Source organism: Muscardinus avellanarius, assembly GCF_963383645.1.
Source record: "Muscardinus avellanarius genome assembly, chromosome: 1".
Lineage (NCBI taxonomy): Eukaryota > Metazoa > Chordata > Mammalia > Rodentia > Gliridae > Muscardinus > Muscardinus avellanarius.
The window spans coordinates 142188876-142215302 of NC_137786.1; the positions used below are offsets into that span (position 1 = coordinate 142188876).

At 44.1% G+C, this 26427-nt stretch overlaps 2 protein-coding genes across 5 annotated transcripts in view; one reads left to right on the forward strand and one right to left on the reverse strand.

Moving 5' to 3' along the window:
- Nucleotides 1-6083, forward strand: part of PPP2R1B (protein phosphatase 2 scaffold subunit Abeta) — a gene marked incomplete at both ends in the record, with an annotated part of 44145 nt that extends 38062 nt beyond the window's left edge. For 2 of the 3 annotated variants that reach the window (XM_080711566.1, XM_080711568.1), the window contains one exon: nucleotides 5991-6083. In XM_080711566.1, the coding sequence (XP_080567692.1) occupies nucleotides 5991-6083 (93 nt within the window). Of the gene's footprint in view, nucleotides 1-4987; nucleotides 5054-5990 lie in introns of those variants that run through there. The other variant, XM_080711567.1, reaches the window with a different exon arrangement.
- A 1288-nt stretch (nucleotides 6084-7371) lies between these two features.
- Nucleotides 7372-26427, reverse strand: part of SIK2 (salt inducible kinase 2) — a gene marked incomplete at both ends in the record, with an annotated part of 130073 nt that continues 111017 nt past the window's right edge. Inside the window, 8 exons of one of the 2 annotated variants that reach the window (XM_080713952.1) lie at nucleotides 7372-7396; nucleotides 8846-9457; nucleotides 10262-10353; nucleotides 11090-11200; nucleotides 12333-12496; nucleotides 12629-12913; nucleotides 14729-14957; nucleotides 25486-25575. In XM_080713952.1, coding sequence (XP_080570078.1) covers nucleotides 7372-7396; nucleotides 8846-9457; nucleotides 10262-10353; nucleotides 11090-11200; nucleotides 12333-12496; nucleotides 12629-12913; nucleotides 14729-14957; nucleotides 25486-25575 — 1608 coding nt within the window. Of the gene's footprint in view, nucleotides 7397-8845; nucleotides 9458-10261; nucleotides 10354-11089; nucleotides 11201-12332; nucleotides 12497-12628; nucleotides 12914-14728; nucleotides 14958-25485; nucleotides 25651-26427 lie in introns of both variants that reach the window. The other variant, XM_080713951.1, reaches the window with a different exon arrangement.

The following is a 26427-nucleotide window of genomic DNA, read 5'->3' on the forward strand; positions in this document are numbered from 1 at the left end:
AGAGAAGGGTGGCCCCACCCTGCCTGGAGTGTCTCCTCCAAGTGGCCACCTGGGGCGGGGTGGGGTAGCAGCCCTGTTCTCCCCAGCCTTGCTCCTTTTTCTGCCTTTCAGCCCCAGGGCCCCTCCAACTGCCTGCTGGCCGCCGGGCCCTCCCTTGCTGGCTTCTCTAGCGACCTAAGGCCCGTCATGGGCCCCAGACTAAAGGCACAGGCCAGGGTGAGCTGAGGACGCTGTGTAGGGTGCTCGAGGCAAGGAAGGCCTTGGCTTTTGCTCAGATCAGTTGTGTCCTGTCTTGTCCCGTCACCAGTTGTACAGCCTGGGATCAGAGTTCCCAGTCAGGTCCCCTTGGGGCATATCGGGCCCCGTTACTCCAACTTGATAGACTGATGTGGAGGGAGAATGAGTCAGAAACTCTCAGAGCCTGTCTGAGGGAGAGAGTGACTCAGTTGTCCCTTTGAGGAGATGAATATTCTGAACTTTCTGTCCAGCCAGCTGCAGGGGCTCAGCTCCAGGGGAAGCCCATGTCCCATGTACAATGTCCTCCCGCCTCCCTTCTAGGCACACTGCCTGTTTTATTCTGTTTTGGATCCTTTGTCAAGGGAGTCAGTCATTCTCAGGAAAATCCCACAGATACAAATACCAAGGGAGGTATAGATGCTGCCTATGGGAATTTGTAACTATAGGTAACGAGGAATTCCAAATTCTGCCACATGAGATGGGCATGTGGCACGTACCTCTAATCCCACTACTTGAGAGGCCAAGAGGGTCAAGGACAGTATGCCATGATTTAGCAAGACTCTGTTTCAAAATTAAAAAAATAAGATGGTGCTGGAGGTGTAGTTCAGGGTCAGAACTTCCTGGGTTCAGTCCCTAGTAGCCCACAGAAGAAATAATAAAACAAATATTGAGGATAAAAAATGGGCTCATAGATGATCAGGGATAGCTGTTTGCGGACTGGGACATCCACAGTAAGAAAGCTAATTAGAAAGACAGGCTGAGCCTGGCTAGTATTTGGGAGGCTGAGACAGGATGGTAGGTTCAAGGACAGCTTCAGCTACTTTATAAGACTGTTTCAAAATTAAAAAATATTTGCAGGGGTAGGGATGTAGCTTGGAGGTAGAACACCACTGGGCTCAATACCCAGAGCTAAAGGAGCAAACCAAAAAAACCCTTAAAATGTGGCTGGAGACAGCAGCTACCCCACCGACCTTCGGTGCAGTCTCAGTGACTTGTAGCCCTAACTTCATACCTGGATAGAGGTGGGTCTGCCATGCATGGCTCCATCTGAGGTGAGTGTCAAACACCTTTGGTTCAGTTAAAACCTGCATCTGTCTCTGTGGATACTGCCCAATAGAACCCATGTATAACATTTCACTCAGCCTCTCAAGTGAGGACAGGGTGAGGACATTGCCACGCGCTCATCAGCCCTAGGGTGCAGCTCGTTTCCTTTTTAGCCACATAGCCCTTAAGGTTTAGTGTGCAGCACTGCCTCCCGTGATGTTCCTGGGCTGCAGGCAGAGCAGGAGGATCCACCCAGGGAGAGAGTAGGATGCCCGCAGCAGCAAGGGTCCTGTAAGAACGCTGGAAAACCTGGAGGCCAAGCCATGGGTAGGCTTGGGATGCAGGGACCAACCCCTCCCTGGACACTGTATGTACCAAATATGCATTTATGAAAGTTTTTTTGGGGGGAAGTGTCCAGAGATTCTCAGTGTGTCAAAGCAATCTGTGAGCCTTCAAGAACTACTGGGGGAGAAAGGTGCAGCTGGCAAAAACAGACCCTGGGGCTTTTACACCCAGCCTGTGTGAGGACGGAGGACTTTGGAGTTTGGGTACCGCTGGCCACTTCCTTCCCTAAGCTGGCCAGGCAGAAGCCCTGGGCTGGAACCTCTCTGGCCTACTCTCCCTCTCCCTCCTTGCATGAAGCCTCCAGCTCAGGGAGGCCACAGACCAAAGGCTGTCCTGAGACGCGTGGCCTTGGGCCCTGACTGGTTGCTCAGCTTCTTTGGCCAGTGTCTGCTGGCCCCTGGGGTTGATTTTGGCAACATTTTAAAATGATGGAGAAATTTGATGGGAAAGGGGAAAGCTTACAAAACAGTGTTAACTGAAATTTAGTGCCTCCTTAAAAAAAAATTGAAACTCAGTGACACTGAATTCTTGAGCAGTTCCCGGGAGGTAAGAACTATTTGAAGGCAGGACTGAGCACCCCCAAGTGGTGCTGGGGAGCACAGTCCAAGTGGACAGTCCGTGTTTGGGAACTGACTCAGTTCTATAGTGTGGGCTTATGGGGATTGTTCCAGTGAAACCAAATCTGTTGGACTCACTGCCAGAAAGCAGGACTGGATGCTGCCCGTTTACTCAGGGTATAGCACTTCAGAGGCTAGAATGTACGAAAGCAACTCTGGATGGGATTCCCTAGCGCATGTGCCAACTCAGGCCTTGGGGTTGGGTTGCAAAGGATGCCTATCCCTGTGGGCAGGGGAGAGGAGAGAGAGGGACCGGAGAGAGAGTGTGTGTGTGGGAGAGAGAGAGGGAGAGAGGGAGGGAGGGAGAGAGGGAGAGAGAGAGACAAAGAAGAGAAGAGAAGAGAAGAGAAAAGAGAAGAGAGGGGAGAGGAGAGAGAGAGAGAGTGTGTGTGTGTCTGTATGTCTTTTGCTGACTTTTCTGGCACCTGAGCACCTCCCCTCAGTCCTGCCCTGGGGCCCTTTCTGCAGTCTGCCTATTCTGCACCAGCCTCTCTCCTCTCCTTTGCCTATATTACCTGGGGTAATGGGCTTTGTCCCGAGACTAAGTCAAGGAGCATTAATGAGGCCCAGTGGGGCCTGTCTATGTGTAGGCTGTGGTTAGCAGCACTTCCGTCAGCGGTCTGTAGCAGCCAACGTGTACTCAGGCGATTCAGAACAAGGTATTATTTACCCTGCTGACGTCAATGAGAACATATTATCCACTGTCTTTTTCTGTAGCTTGAAATGAGCACCAGAGCTCAGGGAACACAGCCACCTTCCACACACTTAAAATCCCACGCAAGTCCCAGCGAGGTACAGGCCCTATCTTACTAGCCTGACACTCATTTCATCCAGGATCTTAGAAAACAAGTTGTTTTTATTTTAATTCATGAGGAAACATAAAAACAGTACATTTTCCTTGCAGAAAATTACCCCATTTAAATTGCCGTTTGGTACAAAGATCATTTATTAAACTGCATTTTAGGCAATTTTCCAACATTGAGTGACAGGTTACACTTTGATTTTTTTTTCACATTGGAACTATTATGATTTGCACTCAAAATACCAAAGCTATTAAACTCACCAATTTTTCTTAGTAATTAAAAAAGCACACAGAAAAAATAACTACAATTAGATTAACTTTATCAAAAGTAACTCTTTCACAGACCAAACAGCCACCAAGACCACCCTTTTCCCTTCAGAAATAAGCAAATAATTTTGCCCTTTCTAAAAAGTGCAAATATCTCTATCACGTCTATTTCTTAATTGCAACCCCTGAAGAGAAGCCAGCCTTTTCTCCCTGTGTCCCCCTTTCAGAGGGCTTGGTGAAGGCAGGTTTCTTTCCGCCTCAGTGGGGGGGGGGGTCACCACTTTAATTCCCTAGACTGAGCAAATCCTGGCACCACGCAGCTAATGGCGAGTCTCAGCTGTCTATATTTGCTAATGTAACATTCCATTCAGGGTCATATTTTTCCAGGATGTTGTTTTGTAATTCTATTTTTATATTTTTAAAGTTTCGCCCTGCCCACCCACTTTGGCTCTGAAAAGGCAAAGTATTCAATCAAAGCACATTACTCTTTTAATCCTAAGTGTCTACTAAGCACTCTTACTGGATGGGACTTAATTGTGAAGAATGACAGGCGCTCCTCAGGACAGCACGGGGCTCCTGACCCTAAGGAGCTTGTCCCCTGTTGCCCCTTGGCAATCAACTACACATACTTCTAGAGGAATTACTGTATTGTGTAATGTGGAAAAAATGGGCATCTTTGATGTGAATCTAAACTCCTGTAGTTTCCTGGACACCGAGAGGATGGCCAACCTGGGCCTCTGTCTCCCTCAGCCTTCTCCAGTGCAGGACCACATGGACAGCTGTGGGGACAATGGCACGTCCACCCAGAGCTTGGCAACAACGGGGGCTTTGGGTAGGTAGCTGCTTTTTGTGAAGAGAGTCAGGTGCTACTGAGGAGGGGAAGGGCTTCTCCTAGAATGAGAGAATCCGGGAGACCCGAGTGCCCGTCCCTGCTCCCCTCTCCCTGGCTCGTGACCTCGGATAAGTCACCTGCACACTCAGAGGGCTTTGGTTTCCTCAGCTGTTTACAATAAGGACAGTACCTTTCCCACCAACTTGACTTGTTGTGAGGATTAAAGGAGTCGCTTGTGAAAGTGCTTGGTAAGTGGACATAAAACAGAGGTGAGCCTCTTCTGGCCAGGAAGCCAAGTGTCTGGGCAGGAACCGCCCAATTACAGCTGGCCACTGCCTTGTCTTGCCTGTGTAATGGTGCGAGCCCGAGCCTGACACATGTGCTAACATCTGCCCAGATAACATGTGGACAGAAAATGGTGGTGCAACTGGGATGGCTGGGAGTCTTCTAGAGTCAGCAAGTCTTCCTTAATTGGAGGAAAAAAATAGAAAACAAGTATGTGAGAAGGTACTGGAACATCAGAGACTCCAGGGCCAAAAGGGTCCTTGAAAGGTCACTGCCTTAGTCCAACCAGCCACCTTTATGGACAGATAGACAGCTCTGGAGTCTCAAGTCATGGGCCTGGGCTACAGGCTGGGGAGGACACACTACAAAACCTGTCAGAAGGGATACGTGAATTTTTAAGTGTTTCTTATTCCTTTTAAAAACAGAAGCAGATGATACTACTCCTTGTCTTCCACAAATCCACTCTGAAGATAAATTCTATAAAAAATGTCCAGAAGCAACAAAATGATCAAAGATCCCTGCCTTTACAGTGACTCCAACTTACTACCTGTTCTCCAGTTTTTACCTTTGATGTCTAGGCACAAAGAGACCGAGCGGGTTGGATGGCTTCTGAGGAGGCAGTAGAGGCAGCCTGGTGTAGGGGACAAGTGCAGCCAAGGTCAGTCCCGGCATGGGATTCCGCAGCTGCTCACTGGGACAGTGTTGTCAAAGGACACTATTATGTCTCTAGGGAGGAGGAATGTGAAAACATTATGTTTAAGCCAATAGGGAGCTTAAATGTAACCGCTGATACAGGTTTTTAAATGTAATCCAGTGCAGACAAAAACTGATCCCAATGTATTTAAGAAACTGGGGCTTCCCCAGAGGCTGGAGAGCCTGGTCAGGAGGCAGTGTCAGTGTCCCATCCTGAGCGGCTGGCACCTAACCAGAGGCCATCCCTGGTGTGTGTGGCAGCGGAACAGCTTGACGGAGTTGTCGCTGGAAGCTTCTGCTTTTCACTTTAGTTTCTGGCTCATCAACTAATTGCTCTCCAGCTGAGAACATGCCCTGCTTCCCAACTTTAACAGCTAGACACAGATGGGTCCTTCTTTACACCTAGTTGTGGGGAGGTGGCTCAGGGACCTAGTGACTGGAGGATGAACCCCCCTGGCTGGTCCTCCCTGTGCCGCAAAGGTGCCAACCTCAGTCCCACCTCCCCATAACTAGGACATGGTTTAAACATCCAAGAGTTCTTCATTCCTGAGGACGAAAGCGGTTTTCTTGCCTAGGAGGCCAAGGCTGACATGCAGAGGAAGAGTTTTGGCCCCATCAGCGCTAATGTTCCTTTAGTCCCATCTCCAGTCCTCCGGGCAGTCCCCTGCTGTGTCTCACTCAGTGGACTCTGGAGGCCTTGGGTAGAGACTTCCCCTTCCCCTTCCCCTAGGCGGCAGGAGGAGAGCAGAGGCCTAGCCAGAGTAGGGGTGGGGAAGCCTGGGGGATGGGCCGGTCCATGTAAGTCCCTGGGAATTTAAAAGTGGGATACCCACCTCTCTCATGGTACCACGCTCTGTTTGCCTTACAGGGACCAGCATGTCCGTTGCATGTAAATACTAGAGACACGCTCGCCCAACTGGAAACTGCAGAACTAGTGCATTTTCCTCAAAGCAGAGACTAATACCCCTGGATTAACAAAAAAGATCATAAACAAAAATAAAAGAAGTACCACACATATTGCACTTTTTGCCGAGTGATATTTTTACCTCATGTTCGTCTCACCAAGTCTCTGCAGAGGAGCCTGGTTTACAAGATAATAAAGCTAACAATTACAATACAGTAGTGTACACACTGCTGGTGAGAGGCAGCCCGGCAAGTGAGTGTTTCAAAGTGGCCTCTCATCAAGAATGGTCCTAAGCCTTCTTAGCGTTACTTTAGTATTTGTGAAGAGAAGCCCCAGGCTTGCGAGTTAGGGAACAGAGCAACAGACAGCAAACACTAACTGATGGACACGTCCAGTCTCTGTGCACCAGCTTACATTTCAGGAAATACACATGGCTCTGGGATTTATTAGTTTCTGCTTGAAATCAGTGAGACAAGCAAACGGGTGCTTACAACAGGTTCCAGCAGGAGGGGTGGAGCTTTTCACTGGAGAGTCTTCAGCACCACGGCTGTCTGTGGGTGTCTGACAGGCCTGCCAGCTGCTGGGCATGTCCCCACTCCTCTCTGGGTCGTGTAAGCTTCCAACAGCCTCTCCGCGGCCCCTCACCTGTGGCCTAACTGTCCTGCTATAGCTCCTAGGTCTCCTGGCTACACAGTTCATGGCCCTGTTATGGGCCAGGGGTTTATGCCAGGGTGTCACTGTGCCATTTTTATAGTCCTGAAACAAGCGGCCCCCAACTTTAATCTGGAAGGCATTTCAGTTTTGTCAGTACTACAAGGCTTTTGCAGTACATTTTGGGAAAATAATCCCCTTCAGTCCAAATGAATCAAGCCATTTTACAACTGGCTTTGTTTTTGGAGATATTAACAAAATGATCTCTCAAATGAAATGGTGTTCTCTCTCATGAAATCATCAAGGAGGAGTTGAACCATAAAAGGAACAGAATTCATTCTTCCTGGATTTCCACTGTATGTTATTAAATAACAAAATGACAGTTCCCCTGCTACCCTTTCCTGCTGATACCCAGAGCCCAACTCCAAGCAGAACTCCTCTGTGAGTGGCCTGGCCCGAAGGGAGCCCAGGTGCGGTGCAGTCTCTGCAGCCACGAGGCCTGCTCAAGTCACCAACGCTGGCAGGGGCTGGGCTGGGGGCCAGAACAGGTCTCCTTCGACTTCCCATGCTCCCCGGGCCTGGCTGGACACTTACTACAAAGAGGAAAGGCAACTTAAAGGTGTTTCTAGATGCAGCATCAGTGTAGTATCTTTCTTCTTTGTGCTTTAAGGAAGACGTTTTGTGCTTAATGCTTTCATCTGCTGATAGGACAAGCCACTCTAAAGGACAGAAATTATAGTTTTTATAAATAATACTGAATTTTAACACCAGAATTTGTCAGTCTCCAAATGACAGATTACTTCATTACTTCTAGGTATACAGTTAACTAGCTGTACCATCTAATTTTTGCTTACTCTGATGAATAAATTTTAAGGGTTAGGTTTTTCTTGTAATATAACATTTTGGCAGATGATCAGCTTAAATGGTTAACATATCTGTGGTTCTCTGAATATTGCTGTAATACTTTAGAACATTTCATTACAAGTCAGAACTTTAAAGAAATTAAGAATGCTGATTCCCACATGGTGGAAAACAAACTGAAGTGGCTTTGGATTTAGCATTGACATAAATGGAAAACTTGGTTTCTATGGAAAAGAAAAAATGAAAGCATGATGGGGGAAAAGGCACAGCACTACTACTTCACATGGGACATAAAAGCTCAGTTTTCAAGTCCTTAAAATTTCTAAGCCTTATATGAAACTGTCCAAATATACAAAGCTCAATAAACTATTTGCACCATATAATGTGAAATAAAAGGAGTTACCACACTGCAGAAGAGACAAGAGGTCCTCTGGAGACCTGCCCAGTCAGTCTCCACAAGAGACTGAGCAGGAGCCTGCCCTGCTGGGGCCAGGGCTTGTGATGCTTTCTCCAGCGTTTTGCCCCCAGCCTCCACTGTGGTGGGTCTCCTGTTGGTTTTATGGGGGTGACAGCTTTGGAGCCCTGAGTATATTCTGACACTCAACCTAGGGGCAGGCTTCTGAATGGGTGTCACCCTCTCCCAGGTAAAGACACTGCAGGTGTCAGGGGTCAGTACTAGCTGTTATTTAGTGGCCCCTGAAATACAGCTCATGCTCCACTGCTTTGTAACGGTCTCAGGAACAAACTACATCAGCAGCTAAGAACTTAGGATTCAATGACAATGTACAACTTTATTTCTGTGCATTGGATTTCACTGTATATTCTTGATTGCCTTGAAGCAGTATGTTGTTGCTTAGTTTCAGTGAAAAATATATTGCCTTTTTGTCTTGCCCTTTATGTATACACACACACAAACACATCTATATGCAGTGCCACACATTTTTCCTGCTTTAACCCAGGTTTCTCTCGATAATGAACTGGTATACTTCTGCATAAAGCCTAGGCCTGAATGTTGTTGTCTTATAAAACATCCGTTGGTGCCTCCCTCGAACTCTTGCTTCCCTTTACCTACAACTCTGTTCCAGCACTTGCCACAGAAAACTTTTTCGTGGGACAGAGCCAGGAGGAAACCCATCCACCCCAGCCAAGCCCTCGGATTCCACTTGGGCGACTTGATTTTTCCCCATTAAGAAGAGGACAAGAAAATAAGCTTTAAACTTAAAAAGCTGGAATAAAAACAAAAATATAGTCTGCCTCGGCTAGGTCCACCTCACTTCCTGTGCTGATATTAATTCACCAGGACATACCCATTGTGTTGTGGATCCACAGCGTCTAGCATTTCACAATCAAAGAGTCCAGGTAACTCGGAGAGGGCTAGCGCATCGTAGCTGGAGGGGGGCTCCTGCAGTCCTGAGCTCCGGGGACAGTCCGGGGCCTCGAGGCTGCTCTGCTGGGCTCTGTCCACGGCATACTGACAGGAAGCAGGATAGTCTGGCGCAGAGGAAGTAGCACTTGGCAACTCGCAAGTCTGATAGGAGAACTGTAAGGGGGCAGGAGCAGCCCCCGGCTGTTGTGGTGGTGGAGGTGGTGGTGGTGGTGGTGGCTGCTGCTGCAACTGCGTGGGCAGCGAAGGAGCAGCCCGGACACTGGGCGTGGAGGGCAGGGACTGCAGCTGTATCTCCTGGTACTGGCTGAGGAAGGGGCTGTATTGCATTTGCTCTGAAGAAGGCTCCAGGACTGGGCTCAGGGGCTGGGATATGCTGAACGGCGGGGGCTGCTGTGATGGCGGCGGAGTCTCCTGGTGGGGAAGGGACAGCGGCTGACTCGGCTGAGGGTAGGAGCTCTCCGCTATCTGCATCTGATTAAAATATGCCTGCAGCTGAGACTGCTTCTGGAGGAAGAGTCGCTTCTGTTGCAGCCTAAGTTAGCAATACCAAAGAAGAGCATTTAAATCTCAGGTGGTGGCAATTCTGGTATAATTCCAACACCAGGCATCAACTTGAGGTCCCTACTCATTTCTTTCCCACCCAAGGAAAAGTAGTGGGAGTAGGATCCCACCATGTTGGGCTTCTGAAATCTAATCTCATTCATATATATATATTTTTTTTTTTTTTTTTTTTTTTTTTTTGGTGGTGACGGAGATTGAACCCAGGGGCATTCTACCTCCAAGCTATATCTTCAGCCCTATTTTTAAAATTATTCTTTTTTTTTTGCAGGTTTAGGAATGGAACTCAGGGTCATTTGACCCCTGAGCTACACCCCTTCCCCCATTTTTTATTTTTTATCTTGAAACAGGGTATCACTAAGTTGTAGAGGGCCTAAGTAGCTGAGGCTGTCTGCGAACCGTGATCCTCCTGTCTCAGTCTCCCAAATACTGAGATTATAAGCAGGCACCACCACCCCCAGCTCTTAATTATTCTTTATTTTGAAACAAAGTCTCACTAAGTTACAAAGGAGCTGAGACAGGAGCCTCCATGGTTCCATGTTGGCCTCAGCAGGTAGTGAGACTTTCATCAATCTAGAGAAATCCTGTTTCAAAATAAGAATAAAATAGGGCTGGGGGTATAGTTCAGAGGTAGAATGCCTTTGAGTTCAATCTCCAGAACCACAAACAACAACAACAACACGTTCCTAGTAAAGAAACATGAATGGAAAGGACGACACACCCAGCATTCCTAGGGCTTCCAGGAAAGCAGGCAACCTCACCGGTCAGAGGCACCCACCTGTGCTCCTGCAGCTGCTGTTCCAGGCTCCGTGGTGGTTCTTTACAATACAGCTGGCAGGTATTCTGGGCCTTTGACAGAAGGCTGGGCTTCTGGAAGAGCAGAAAAACAGTGAAAGCATGACCATCTGTTGGCACCCAGGCTTCAGCCCTCACACTGTGCTTCTGTCTGAAGGGTGAATCCTACTGTGGTCTCCAGAGTCCATGCAGGGTAAGGAACTGATGGTCTGCTCACTGTGTCCCTGAAAGGGCACTGGGTCAGCAGGTGGAGCCACCTCCATTCTGATCTACTTTTCTTCCATTTCTAAACATCCTTTAGGGCAGAGAGGTTCATGAAGATTAAAAACAATGAGGAAAGAAGACTTAAATCTGAGAGTGAAGGCCTAGCACCTACTGAATGAGTGAAAAATTCATCCTTAATTGGATTTAAGTTGTATCATTTCTTAAGATTTTCTTGCACCAGTATAGACATACTCCTATGTTAATATTTTGAACTTCAGATTTCTATTTTATTATTCACTAAGAAACAGAAACAAAGAATCCAGTTCTCCTTTCCTTAGCTCAATGGCACATTCTTTTGAGGGCCTGAGGACCAATCCTTTCTCACTGCTAACACAAAGCATACAGCTAAGTGTCAATGTGATTCTAAAAACTACAAGTGCAGAGTGAGATCTACCTATAGGAGTAAAGCATTTACCCCAACTAAACACCAAAAAACAAAAAAACAAAAAAACCCACAAACACAAACCCCCACCCACCAGATTTCTGCTTTGCAGGAAGGCAGGTTCGAGATGGACAGAGTGAGTTGGACTGACAAGAAGGGTCCCACCTGGAGCCTATGCTGCAGGTACTGGGTTTCCAGACTCTGTCTTGGAGAGAGCTGCGGATGCACACTGGAGGGGAGGGTGGAGACACTCTCCTGCTGCTGAGAGACTTCCTCCTGAGAGCAAGGGAATGAAAACAGCTGTCAATTCTCCATGTGGAAAAACGTTCAATTCTCAATACCTTCCAGTGACACCAAGAGGAATCGCAACTCTCACACATAACACTCAAAGCTTTTGCAAAATTGGTGGGTTGATAGTTAATTACTTCACAAGATGTTTTGGTACTGGAGGTTGAATCCAGGGGGGGGCATTCTACCTCCGAGTCCCCCTCAAACCAGCCTTTTTTCTTAAAAAAAAATTTTTTTTTCAGTACTGGGGATGAAAGCCAGGGCATTCTACTTCTGAGCTACCCCTAGCCCTATTTTTTTTAGTCTTTTTTACTTTTGAAACAGGGTTTCACTGAATTGCAAAGGGCCTCACTAAGTAGTAGCTGAGGCTGTCCTCAAACTGTGATCCTCCTGTCTCAGCCGCACAAATGCTGAGATTACAAATATGTGCCACCTTGCCCGGCTTACCTCCAGCCCTTTGTAATTTTTTATTTTGAAACAGCTCTCACTAAGTTGCTGAGGCAGGTCTTGAACCAATAGTCCACCTGTCTCAGCCTTCCAATTACTAAGATATGTGCATATCACCACGCCCAGCTCACAGAGAGTTTACACATTTATTATCTGTCATCAACTATGACCTGGTCAGTATTAGAGCGAAAGCTCCTGCTGTCACCAAGAAGCCATCACCTTCAATGTGGACTTCAATTACTACAGACAATGTTGGTACATTAAAGACAGGCTCAAAATAAAATTTATTGAGTAAACAGAAACATTTATCTATCTTAGTATGAATGATCCACTTATAATAAAGTGATTTCACACAAAAACAGTGGTAAGAAGCTTCACATTTGGGTGACGTTTATTACTCTTCCTATTCTTCCTTTGTGTGTGTGCATGTGGTGGTGGGGGTGGTCAAGGTAGAATGTAAGAGCCATGCAGCCACAATCTGCCCCATGATCTGAGACTAGCTGGGCATGTCTAGGCCTCCATCTGGAACTGACACCTGCAGCAGCATGGCTGGGTCTAAACTGTTAGGCTTCCAAAAGAACATGCCTATCCAGGGCTGGAGTGAAAACCACACATCTTCAGGACAAACTCACACTACACACTCCAAGCCTGGTGGGAAGGGCAGCGCACACACCTGAGGGCAACTGCTGGCAAGGTCCTGGAGCTGAGGCGAAGCTGATGCCAAATTAGGGTCAGCCTCTGATCCCATCTGTTCATACAGCAACTGTACTTTGTTCAACTCGAGAATTCCTTTGGTTCTAGCCAGATTCTGAAGATGTTGTCTAAATGCTACAATTCCTGAAAGTACAAAGATCAAATAGTTCAAGTAAAACACAAGCCTTTCAGTGATCACAGGTTCATATCAGCATGGCAGCAACCCTTTTTCAACTGCTACCATGTAAGAGTTTTTAAAACTAGAGGAGCACCCACCTTGGGTGAGGGAGGTGTCCGAGGCCCTGCGGCCCTCTCTGAAGCTCACTGGTGACCTGTTGTGGGCCTCTCGTTTCTGGGAGCTCAGGGCCTGCATGGCTGGGTTGGTAGGCCTCAGGCCTACAAAGGGAGACGTCATGCGGGGTGAGGGCTGATTGGCTAACATGATGTCTTTAAGGGAAAGGTTGTCCTCCAGAAAATTCAGGTCCCTCTGAGCAGACCCCATATCATACTCAGAGTCCACACTGTCAAGGGAGGGATTGTCACTCATGGAGAAAATTTTCCCTTTAAGAGAAAACAAAACAGATATAACCAAGAACAACATTTTTTTTTTTTGAATGTAGGATACAAAACGTACAAAAGCTTTAGTCTTCATAGCAGCAATGTTTGTAATCTATTTGTACTCCCGTTCCTTGGAAGGCCGAGACAGGAGGATTACTTGAGTCCAGGTATTCCAGACCAGCCCAGGCAGCACAGAGAAGCTCCATGTCAAAAGCTAGACGTGAGCTGGGCATGGTGGCGCATGCTTGTAATCCCTGCGCTTGGGAGGCGGAGACAGGAGGATCGCGCAGGTTCGAAGCCAGCTGCTCTGGCTTCAGAGACCCTGTTTCCAAATAAAAATGTATAAAAACAAGCCTGGGAGTGTAGCCCAGATGTAGAAGGGTTTCCAGGAACCCCAGTACCACCAACAAAACAAAACAAAACAAAACAAAACAAAACAAAACAAAAGCTAGACGTGGTGGCACACACCTGTAATCCCTGTACTTGGGAGGCTCTGGGACAGAAGGACCACAGCCTTCTGAGTTGCTAAGGTTCGAACCCAGTCTTAGCAACTCAGTGAGGCTTGCATCAACTTAGCAAGACCTTGTTTCCAAATTAGAAATTAAAGGAAAAAAATAGGGTTGTGGATGAAGCTCAGAGGTAAAACGCTCCTGGGTTCCATCCCTAGCAACACTTACACATACCCCAAAAAACAAAAATCAAAGGCCAGGCGTGGTGGTGCACACTTGTAATCCCAGCATTTGGGAGGTGGAGACCAGAGGATTGTGGTTTGCCGACAGGCTCAGCTACTTAAGTGAAGCCCTTTGCACTCAGTGAGACCCTGTTTCAAACATAAAAAAGGACTAAAAAGTAGGGCTAGGGGTGTAGCTTGGAGGTACAATGCCCCTGGGTTCCATCCCCAGTACAGCAAAACAAAAACAAAAACAAAAAACATTAACATCTTTTCATGGTTGAGGTATGTAGCTTATTGGTAGAGTGCTTGCCTAGCTTACCCCCAAGGCCATGGCTCCCATCTCTACCCCTGGAGGGGGTGTGTGTGAAATAAGATTCCCAATTTTTTCAGAACCCTTTTAGAGTTTTTTTTTTTTTTGCAGTACTGGGGATGGAACTCAGGGGCAGTGTACCTCCAAACTATACCCCCCACCCATCCCTATATTTTAGTCTTTTTATTTTTGAAACACAGTCTCACTGACTTATGAAAAGCTTTGCTAAGTAGCTGAGGCTGTCAGCGAACTGCAATCCTCCGCTTCCAGAATGCTGGGATTACAAGAATGCCCCACCACGCCCAGCCCCCATTTTTTTTTTTTAAATGGTACTAGGGATTTAACTCATGTGCATTCTACCTCCAAGCTACACCCTTAGCCCTATTTATTTTTTATTTGGAAATGGGTCTCTTGCTAAGTTGCTGAGGCTGGCCATGAACTTACAATCCTCTTGTCTCAGTCTCCCAAGTACTGGTATTATGGGTGTGTGCCACCACCATGCCCAACTAGAGGCTGATTTAATCATCGGGTTTAGTGGGGAAAACTTCCCATAAGTTGTACCTGTAATATTGTGGTTGCTCTAAAAGAGCCAGGATCCTTGAAGAAGCACACCACACCCCAGTGAATCTTAGGAGTCACGGGAGCCAATCAAACATTTCATTTTAATTTTCGATAGCCACTGAGCAGGCCTGATCCTACAGTCTCCATCTGCTCTATACAGGACTAAGACACAAACTGAAATCCAGGAATTGGTTGGTACCACTATTTCTCCTTAGTGCCCAAAGTATGAGATGATGCTGTGAAGGTATAATCCGGCACTTCTCTGAGACCATACCTGCTCCCGGCATCACGACCAGTTGGTTGGTCACTTCTGAGAGAGTGTGCCGTCTCTGCCCACTGCGTGTTGATTGAAATGCTTCAAAGGCATGGCTGGGGTCTTCCTCAGTCTCCCCTTCGGTCTCCAACCCTTCGTCAATGGAGGTCTCCATCATGTTACTGGGCAGTGACTGGCATCCCTTCCTCACTAGGACAGGAGGCACAGGATCTAGCAGACAGCCATTCACCTAAATGTCAGGGGCATGAGATGTTAGCAGGGCTGCTCTGTTGAGACCTTAGAAAAATCCTCAAAAGGGGCAGGGGGCACCAAGCACAGTCTAAATGTATACCATTTTCGATATGTTCCACATATAAATCAAATTAAAAAATAAATATATTAGTTAATATTAAAAAAAACAAAAAAAGAAAAATCCTCAAAGGAAAACACATCAAGATTTATGCTAAGCTAGAAATTAAGTAAGCTATGGAAACTGTACACCTTATTAATAAGGACAACACAGAGATGGTAAGGCTAGTCAATGGCAGCACTGACAGCCCATTATGAACCAACTGGCACTGCCATCCAGGTTTCTCTGAGTCATCATTATTACAATAAACAATTTTTTTTAGTGGTAATAGAGCTTGAGGGCTACCAGTTATTTATTTATTTATTTTTAGATAAGGGAAATGAAGAGAGGGCAGATGATTTTTTTTTCTTTTTAAAAACATGGCTCGTCATAGCTAAGAGAAAAGAGTAGTCATGAACATTTTTCTAATTTTCAGCCACAAAAGACAACAGAAGGTTCTAGACTCACTTTTATGTTCATAATTTAAGTACCTGCCCATTTGATTTAGTCTCTAGTTGGTTCTATGTGCCTGAGGAATGGAAAGTAAGAATTCTTTCATGACAAAATGATGCCACAAAAAGGACTGAAAAAAAAAAATCAAATGGAAAACAACCAAAGCCTTTCATTATAGAATAACAATGATTCATAGGCCCCAAATTCCTGCAGAGGTTAATAAGCCCTAGTGCGTGGAATCCTCTGTCCTCCGGCAGTACACACTATCTATGGCTCCTGCCCCTCAGGGATGAGCTCAGCACAGCTCCTGAGCAAGCACACCGCCCGCCTGTGCAGATGCCAAGTGAACCACCTATTAGCAGGCAGAAAGGCACACAAAGGGGAGTTGTGGTTTTGAGTTCTTCTGGCTGGTAAAAGCTCCACAGAGGAGGCAATTATTTACCTCATTACCTTAACTATTCCCCTGTGGAAATCAATCCATTTTCTCCTATGAATAGCTGCTCAGGAACAGCCAGCATAGATGCTCAGTTCTAAGCAGCACTTTCACCTGGAATATACTGGGTAGAGCAACTGTTTCTTTTGGAAGCCGGAGCCGCTTATGTATGTGAGAGGTGACGTGGGACCTCCCTGTGCCAGACACAGGAAACTTTCCTCTTATGGCAGCCATCCCAAGGCACTGCAAGGCTCTTTATTTGGAGAGGGAGAGTCGGGTGACTCAGATCTTTGTTTGCTTGGGGAGGGGATGCTTATCCCATATAAATGGTTCTGGAGCGAGAGCCATTGCCTGGATAAGGTGGCTGATTAGGGGGGTGTAAGCTGATGAACAGTCACTTCTTAGGAAGAGTGGCAGATGCTTTCTTCCCAGCCTATAACCAATCTTCCCATTGCATTAGAAAACAGAAGCCTCCCCAGTACCACAAAGAAAAGAAAAGAAAAGAAAAAAACAAGAAAGAAAACAGACGCCTGGCTAGCAACTCTCATTCTCTCCTTGGCCCTTCCCCAGATAAACTTTCCTTTTTGACTGAACTTATATTCATAATTCTAGGCTCCTTAAGTGTCTACTAATATAATTTTCTAAGAGTAGCTAAAGAAGTAAAGCAGCAGAGGTAAGGACATTATTAAGTAATTATCTTCTGAGCATCCTCAAAACTTTACTAGACATTTCTTGCAGTATAAGCCATTTACACTGCTTCCTTATTTTTCCTTCATAGAGAAAAGTCACCTTTTCTGAGTAATGCAAAATATCCTGAAACCCTTTTGAATTTATAACTTTACTTGTCACCTTACAAATTTATCGACTCATCTATTCTAGAAGAAAAATTATGTCTTTGATTAAAAAAAAAAATGTTTTCTGAGCTGGGCATGGTGGTGCACGCCTGTAATTCCAGTACTTAGGAAGATGAGACAAAAGGACTGCAGGTTTAACATCAGCCTCAGCAACTTAGTAAGGTTCTCACAACTGAGTGAGGCCCTGTTTCAAAATAAAAATAAAATAGGGCTGGGAGGTATATCTCAGAGGTAGAATGCCCCTGGGTTCAATCTCCAGTACCACCACCCCCACCATCAAAAAGAAAAAAAAAAAAAAAAAAAAGAAAGAAAAAGAAAAAACAAGTTTGCTGAATTAAATAATTTTATCCTGGTGCAAACAGAAGACAAATCCTGGTACAAATAATATGACTTTTCATTGATTTGAAGTTTCATCCTCCAACAGCCAGTAAACACTTTTGAAGTGTAGTGATGCATACCTCTAATCCCAGTACTTCTGAGACGGAGACAGAAGGATTGCAGGCTCAAGGCAAGCCTCAGCAACTTAGTGAGATCCTGCTTCAAAACTAGAAATAAAGAGGGGTAGGGTGCAGACCCCTGGGTTCAATCACAAAAATAAAAAATAAAAGCAAGCCAGCCAGCCAGCCCTTCAGAGTGGCTCCCACTTAACAGGTGTGAATACCTTCAGCCATAAGTTCAGGTTTCCTAAAATGGCTGATCATCATACCACCCAAACCTGCCAATTTACCCAGACACTTGACATAACAGGAACTCAAACTCAGTGCCAGGATTTTATGACTGAAATACTGGGCGGATCTACCTAAGCTGCTAGAAATAAGACCTTTCTTTTTTTTACATTCAATAAAAAATTTTTTTTTTCGGTACTGGAGATGGAACCAGGGGCATTCTACCTTCAAGCTATACTCCCAGCCCTATTTTTTAATTCTTTATTTTGAAATAGGGTCTCACTGAGTTGCAAAGGGCCTCACTAAGTAGTAGCTGAGGCTGGCCGCGAACCACAATCCTCCTGTCTCAGCCTCCCAAATGCTGGGATTACAAGCATGTACCACCATGCCCGGCGACTCAATAAGAAATTTTATTTCAATTATTCACAAAATAGTATTACAATGCTTCATAAAAATATTACATTTCAGGCTACCATTATTCATTAAAAAGTGTTTGTGCTAGAAGGCCGTTTTGCCAATTTCTTTTTTGGTAATGGTTAAGTTCCACATTAAAACACTGACGACAAAAGTTGCTGGAAAAAATAATCTTTAAATGTGCAAAACTACAGCCAGGCATGGTGGCGTATGCTTGTAATCCCAGTACTTGGGAGGCTGAGACAGGAGGATTGTGCGAGTTCGAAGCTAGCCTCAGCTACTTAGTGAGGCTCTCAGCAACTTAATGAGACCCTGTTTCCAAATAAATTATAAAATAGGTCTGGGAGTGTAGCCCAGAGGTAGAAAGCCCCTGGGTTCCACCCCCAGTACCACAAAAATAAATAAATAAATAAATAAATAAATAAATGTGCAAAACTGCTTTTCCTGGCAATTAAAAATCACATGACAATTTAAAATGAATACACATTAAGTTAGTGTTTTATTCTTACAACTGTTATCATAACAAACTGCTCCATTTAAGATCTAGTGAATATCATCAACCTAACTTTCACTACTTACTTGATTTAAATATTAAATTTACAATTCTTTGCCATGGAGTATGTTAAAATCCAGACCATTTTAAAATGTGACTAGTGAACTTTATCCAAGTTGGCAACAGCTCTGGTACTAAAGATTATGGTTGTTTCTTCTGTTTACATAACCTGTTTAGTACTGAATCCCTCTGTCTAAATGATCTTTTCTAAGAAGAATACTGCCATTATTTACCTTAATGTCTACAACCGAACCATTTCATTATAAAATTGTAATTTTTAAAGCATTTTAAAATAGTAACAAAATTATGGTTTTTTTTCTTTCTTTAAACCACTATCATTCACTTCTAAGAGACTTCACATATGATAGTTGATAAACATGTAGGAGTCAAATTCTAAGAGACCTACCACTAACTGAGAAAGCCCCTGAGCCTACCAAGAGCATAAGATTCCAAAGTAAGAGACTGGTAGGCTGGGGCACATGGTGGCACACGCTTGTAATCCCAGTACTTGGAAGGCTGAGACAGTAGGATCAAAGGTTTGTGGCCAGGCTCAGCTACTTAGTGAAGCCCTCTGCACCTCAGTAAGATCCTGTTTCAAAGTAAAGAATTAAAAGCCTGGCGTGGTGGCGCATGCTTGTAATCCCAGCTCTTGGGAGGCTGAGACAGAAGGATCACACGGGTTCGAAGACAGCCTCATCTACTTAGTGAGGCTCTCAGCAACTTAGTGAGGCCCTATTTCCAAATAAATTATAAAAATAGGGCTGGGGGGTGTAGCCTGGAGGTACAAAGCCCCTGGGTTCCACCCCCCAATACCACCAAAACAAAACAGAAACAAACAAACACAAAAAAAACAAAATAAAGAATTAAAAATAGGGCTGGAGTAGAATGCCCTTAGGTTCCAACTCCGTACCGGAAAGAAAAAATAAATAAAGAGATTGCTAGACTGCTGTGGACTAGATGACATGTTCTCCCTAAATTCATGTGTTGACTCTAAACCCCAATGTGGCTATTGTACCTGGACAAAGGGCCTCTGAGGGAATAGGGTCCTGACCAAATTTAGGATCAGTGTTCTTATAAGAAGGGAAGTCACACAGTTTACTTCAACTCTCTTTTGGGCACAGAGGAAAGACTATATAAAGATCTTTAGAAACAGTGAGGAATTAGTCATACATAACCGAGAGGATCCTATTCAGAGATTGAATTGCTGGAACCCTGACTGTAGACTTCTCAGGTGCCAGAACTGTGGGAAACAATTTCTGTTGGTTAAGTCACCCTAGCCTGTAGCATTTTGTTATGGCAGGTAAGGGGACTAGTAGATCAAAGCACAGGACTTGCTAGGAAGTTTGAAGCCTGCAATGGTGTCTTACTGAATTTCTGACCTAACTGCCTAGCAAGTTTGGCATATACTGAGGAAGTGCTATGGGCTCAAACTTCAGCTCTACCATTTTCTAGTTGGCTGTTGAACCTCTATCAAGCTCAGGTTCTTTAATTTGTAGAAAAGCATAGAATTTAACGTTAAGTACACAATATAATTTATTATTATTTTTGACCAAAGAGAATGCTTTGTAATTTTAAAAGCACAAGAATAAAACTATAATTTCTTTCTTCCTTCCTTCCTTCCTTCCTTCCTTCCTTCCTTCCTTTCTTTCTTTCTTTCTTTCTTTCTTTCTTTCTTTCTTTCTTTCTTTCTTTCTTTCTTTCTTTCTTTCTTTCTTTCTTTCTTTCTTTCTTTCTTTCTTTCTTTCTTTCTTTGTATTAGAGATTCAACCCAGGGGTGATCTACCTTTGAGCTACAGCCCCAGCCCTATTTTGTTTTTTAGTCTGAAACAGAGTCTCACTATGTTGTGGAGGGCCTCACTAGGTTGTTGAGGCTAGCCATGATCCTATGATCCTCCTGTCTCAGTCTCCCAAGTACTAGGACTACAGAAGTGTACCACCATGCCCAGCCAGGATTACAATACTATTGAGACCATATTTCAAATCAAAAAATTAAAGGGGCTAAGGGTATAGCTTATGCCCCTGCCTACCCCTCTCATCTATAGGAAGGAGCATGTCAAAATATGCTTAAATATGTAGCTGGGTGTGGTTGGCACACACTTGTAATCCTAGCATCTGGAAGGCTGAGATAGGAAGATTGTAGTTCGATGACAGCCTCAGATACTTAGTGAGGCCCTCCGCAACTCAGTGAGATCCTGTTTCAAAATAAAGAATAAGGCCAGGTGTGGTGGCGCACACTTGTAATCCCTGGAAATGGGAGGCGGAGACAGGAGGATCGCGCAGGTTCGAAGCTAGCCTCACTGGCTTAAGAGACCCTGTCTCCAAATAAAAATATAAAATAATTCTGGGAGTGTAGCCCAGAGTTAGAAGGGTTCCACCCCCTGTACCACCACCACCACCAAAAAAAAAAAAAAAATAATAATAAAAATAAGAAATGTGGCTGGGGGTGTAACTCAGAGGTAGAATGTCCCTGGGTTCCAATCTCAGTACTGAAAAAAAAAAAGCTTATTTAAGGGTAGTGGGATTACACATAAATTAATTTTTCTTTATCCTCCTCTGAAATTTTCATGCATAATTTTTTTGGGGGGGTCTGAGGATAGAACCCAGGGGCATTTGACCTCTGAGCCACACACCCTGCCCTATTTTTATTCTTTATTTTGAAACAGGAGGTCACTAAGTTGTGGAGGGCTCCACTAAGTAGCTGAGGGTGTCTGCGAACCATGAACCTCCGGTTTCAGCCTCCCGAATGCTGGGATTACAAGCATGCGCCACCATGCCTGGCTCTCATGCATAATTATGAATTTTATTTATTTTTCCTTTTTAAATTGTTGTAAAAATTCAAATTCATAAGTAAATTCGAATTTCTCCCCCAAAGTTTTGGAGTTAACACTAATAGTTTTTGTGTGTGTGTTGTATGTGGTACTGGGGGTGGAACCCAGGGTCTTTTCTACCTCTGGGCTATACTCCCAGACCTATTTTATACTTTATTTGGAAACAGAGACCCTGTTTCTAAGGTCACTAAGTTGCTAAGAGCCTCACTAAGTAGCTGAGGCTGGCTTCGAACCTGTGTGATCCTCCTGTCTCAGCCTCCCAAGCGCTGGGATTATAAGTGTGTGCCACCACACCCAGCTAACACTACTAAATAGTTTGACATATATATATATATATATATATATATATATATATATATATATATTACTTTCTCTTATGTTTACGACCTTTATAATAAAAAAAATTAAAGTCAGGCATCTGAGAGTTTTTGTGCGTGTGCATTTACTTATGGGTTCCTAAGAAAGAGGTAGTAGGGAGGGAAGACTGACATTTTTGCTGACATACATGAAACGATCCACAATAAGAGCAGCAGATGTTTATGGCCTAGCTGAGTGTCACAGGGGCACTGCTAGTGTGGGCAGCCAGTTCCAGTGAGGTGCTGCTCTTCCTATAAATGCAAATACATCATCTAGCTACTGTCTATATCTTTTTTTACAAAACCATTCATTTCCTGTCTGTTTCCTAGTTACAGTAACAATCACATGTTTTAAAAATAGCTTGCCCTATATAATACAGCAGACAGTACTCAATCTGTTTTGGGCCTGATGCCCTCACAGACAAGAAGTTAGCAGACTGCATTTTAATTTTTTCAAGAGAATCAGATCTTCAAGATAAATTAATTATGTCATACTAATTATATTTCTGAAAAATGAAACAGGAATTTATAAAGTTAATTTACATACCAGGGAACACAGGCAAAAAAACCCAGACTGCCCAAAGGAAAAGAGCTCAGGGGCTTGGGCACCGACTCCTGCCAGCAACTCTGCTTGACATCTGCATGGAGCTATCTGCTCCAGCTAAACTCATTATTTAACTTCTGAGTTGAGACCTTCAACATTCCTGACTCCTATAAAGGTATTCACCTGGCTCCAAATCTTGTTGCGGTTTTGACTTTTCTCTAACCCCTGAAATTCCATCACTGCATCCACACTGTCTCATTTCTACCATCCCTCTTCTCCTGCTTGACTCTGCCCACATCATCTCCCTCCTGGACAAATAGTCTCCTTGTCTGAGTCTCTCCCCTGGCAAGTGCATGCTAGGGAACTATGCAAGCTAATTTTCTGGGGCACAGAATGCATCTACTGCCTGTTAGCTCAAAAATCTTCAAATATTTCCCATGATCCCAACAATCATTTCTCAGCTGTCTGATTTGTTGCTGAAACCCATATCCACCTAGAGCACCCACCTAGAGAACCAGTTTAAGTTACCTGGCTGGTCATTCAGAACTAACCTGTTCATCTTTATTTTACACAACTTCCCTTCATAGGCCCTTTACCTCACACAAGGGGAACAACTGCTCTCAACAAGATGGACCTAGGATTTCCTAAATTTTGCTCTTGCTTAGGTTTTCTCCTCCACTGAAGACATCCCACTCTGTTTTCTACTCTCATTCATTTAATTTTTTGCAAAACTGAGGGTTGAACTCAGGGGCATTCTACCTCTAAGCTATACCCCTAGCCCTATTTTTATTCTTTATTTTGAAATAGAGTCTCACTACATAGCTAAGACTGGCTGTGAATCTTCGACACTCCTGTCTCAGCCTCCCAAGTACTGGGATTACAAGCATGTGCCGCCCTGGTCAGCCCATCCACCTTGATTCTACTCAGTTCTCAATTCTCTGCTTTGAAAGCTAACCCAAAGACTTTTTTTTTTTTTTTTTTTTGGTGATTCTAGGGATTGGATCCAGGGGCATTCTAACTCTAAGGTATATCCCAGCCTTATTTTTATTTTGAAATCGAGTTGCATTAAGTTGCAGAGGGCCTCACTAAGTAGCTGAGGCTGGGTCTGAACCCACAATCCTCCTGTCTCAGCCTCCCAAGCACTGGGATTACAGGTGTGGGTCACCATGCCTGTGTAAAGACTTTCTTGATTAAACACTAAAAGCAATTCCCCCTGGTTTCCTTCTAGTTTCACTTAGATTTATACCTCATTACAAGATCAATCATATTTTACCTGGCACACTAACTTTAGTTACATATAATGTTCCTCTGTGACAGAATGTTCCTTCTCTAATATCTGACCACAGTCTAGCAGATTATGAGGCTGAGTTCATGTCTACTCATCTTTTTATTACTAAAAGAGGCTAAAATGACAGGAAACCAGTATTTATTGAGCATCTAAAATCTTGCCCAAACCTTACAAGCATTATTTCAATTGATCCTCACAACAGTTACATAAAGTTGATACTTCTCATTTTACACACACAAAAAATAAGGTTCAAACAGGTTAGTCAGCCAGGTGTGGTGGTGCATGCTTATAATCCCAGTATTTTGGAGGCTGAGACAGAGGACTGATGATCAAGGCCAGCCTTAGCTACTTAGCTGAGTCCCTCTGCTACTTAGTGAGACCTTGTTTCAAAATAATAAAAAAATCGGCTAGAGGTGTATTGGAAAAAAAAAGAAAAAGAAAAAAAGAAAAGGAAAGGATAGTCACTTTGCCCAAGTTCACACAGCTTAGTAGAAGGCAAGGTTTGAGCCAGGTGTGATAGCGCACACTTGTAATCTCAAGTACTTGGGAGGCTGAGACAGGAGAATCACAGGTTTGCGGACAGCCTTAGCTACTTAGTGAATCTGCAATACTGTTTCAAAAATAAAGATTTAAAAAAAAATAGGGCTGGGGGTATAGCTCAGAGATAGAATATCCCTGGGTTCAATCTCTAGTACCTCAAAAAAAAAGCAAGGTCTGAACATACTTTAAGACATTATTATTATTTTGTTGTTGTTGTTGTTGGTATTGGGGATTGAACACTGGTTCACTCTACTTCCAAGCTATACCCCCATCCCTATTTTATTTTTATTTTCTTGAAAGAGGGTCTTACTAAGTTGATGAGCATTTCAGTACTTGCTGAGGCTGTCCTTGAACCTACAATCCTTCCACTTCAGCCTTCCAAGTACTGGGATTACAAGCATGCGCCACCATGTCTGGCTCCTATTGTATTTTTATTTTGAAACAGGGTCTTGCTAGGTTGATGAGAGTCTCACTATTTGCTGAGGCTGTTCTGAAAACTGCAATCCTCCTGTCTGAGCCTCCTAAGTACTGAGATTACAGGCATGCACCATTATGCCTTGCAATATCTATATTCTTTTAAGATACTCTGCTACTCATTTATAGGATCTTTTATATATTATTTGATGCTAAGTAAATTAGAAGCTAAATAAATAAGCACTGTACAAGATAAAGCCAACTTTATGCAGTTTGCCAAATGTAAACTTAAACTCCTTTAGAAATGTTCAAACTAGCCGGGTATAGTGGTGCACGCTTGTAATCCTAGTACTTGGGAGACTGAGACAGGAGGATTGCAGGTTTGTGACCAACCTCAGCTACTTAGTGAGGCACCCTGCAACTTTGTGAAACCCTGTTTCAAAAATAAAAGATAAAATAGGGCTGGAGTATAGTTCAGAGGTAGAATGCCCTTGGGTTTAATCCCCGGTGTCTGTCTGTCTATCTGTCTGTCTGTCTCTCTCTCTCTCTCTCTCTCTCTCTCTCTCTCTCACACACACACACACACACACACACACACACACACACACACACACAGAAAAAAAAAAAAGAAAGAAAAAAGAAATGTTCAATCTGAACCAAAAAAAATATGTTGAGTTGACAAAGAGCCTATCATTTATATCTCCACAGTACTCTGGGCAAAAGAGAAGCTATCCAGCACATAATTTTTCATTTTCAGAATTACAATTTGTTAAAAACAACCCCCAACAGTTGTAAGGGATCTAAAAACTTGAAGAGAGGAGAAAATGATTATAGAAGGAAAAAGAAAGAGGCTTTTGAGAAGTACATGTGCCGTCTGACAACTTAGGTTATGCAATGGCTATAATGATAAAACACTGATGAACGTTTAGCTCTGGATAGTTTTCTTAGTTTCTCCACAAAACAACATTCCTGGCTGACTGGAGGAAATGACAGAATTTAACAAAGCCACAGCACAAAACTTGTGCACCAGATTGAAGTCTCCAGCCGCAGAGCAAGCTCTGAGTCTCTTGAACACATCCAGCTGTACCTTGGGAGTGTCGACACAGTCTTCTTCCATAAATGCAGCTTCTGCCTGACAGCCGGATGCTGGAAATGAAAAGGCCTCCACATTGGATGCCTGTGGGAGGAGGGTAGATCTCATCAGTCTCACATTGGGTGAGTGCACGGCCACTGGGATTCCCACTGTTTGTGCCTGCAAATATGGTAAGAACAGATATAATAAATATTTTCCCTATAAATACACCAAATTCTTAGAATAATTTTTCCTGGGGCAAGTATAGGATAAAGAGTTATTGACTGGAAATTCCAGAAAAGATGTGATGAAATATGTATAGGGCACAGGTATTAATTTGAAGCAGTCTCAGTAGATATTCTTAAATAGGTTGTACAGAATTTCATCCCTGTTAAATGATGGCAGGCATAACTTTCATATAGGTGACAAGAAAGCTAGTCTCTCTCTCTCTCTCTCCTTTTTTTATGGTACTGGGGATTGAACTAAGGGGTATTCTCCCTTTGAGCTACATCCCCAGTCTCTTCCTCTCTTTTTAATTTTTGCAACAAGGTCATATTAAGTTGCTGAGTTTGGCCTTGCACTAGCGATCCTCCCATCTTAGCCTCCCAAGTACTGGAATTACAGGTGTGTTCCACCATGCTTTGCTGAATGCTAGCCTTTATAAAGAATCAAAGAATGTTTTTTGTCTCTTTTCTTAAATATATGACTTGAAAGATATAAAGAAGAACAAAAATATCTCTGCCTGAAGGAGCTCAATGCTGACCAGGGAGAGAGAGATACATACATCCTACAGCTATAGTACAAGGTACAGTGAAGGATGTTTTGTCTCTGTCTCTCATGGTGGGGTGAGATGCTATACAGCAGTGTGTGTGATGATCAAGAAAAGAGAAGCAGCAGTTCTTTGGAGGTGACGGGAACACCCTCCTTCCTTGGAAGAGATGCATAACCTGAACGCTG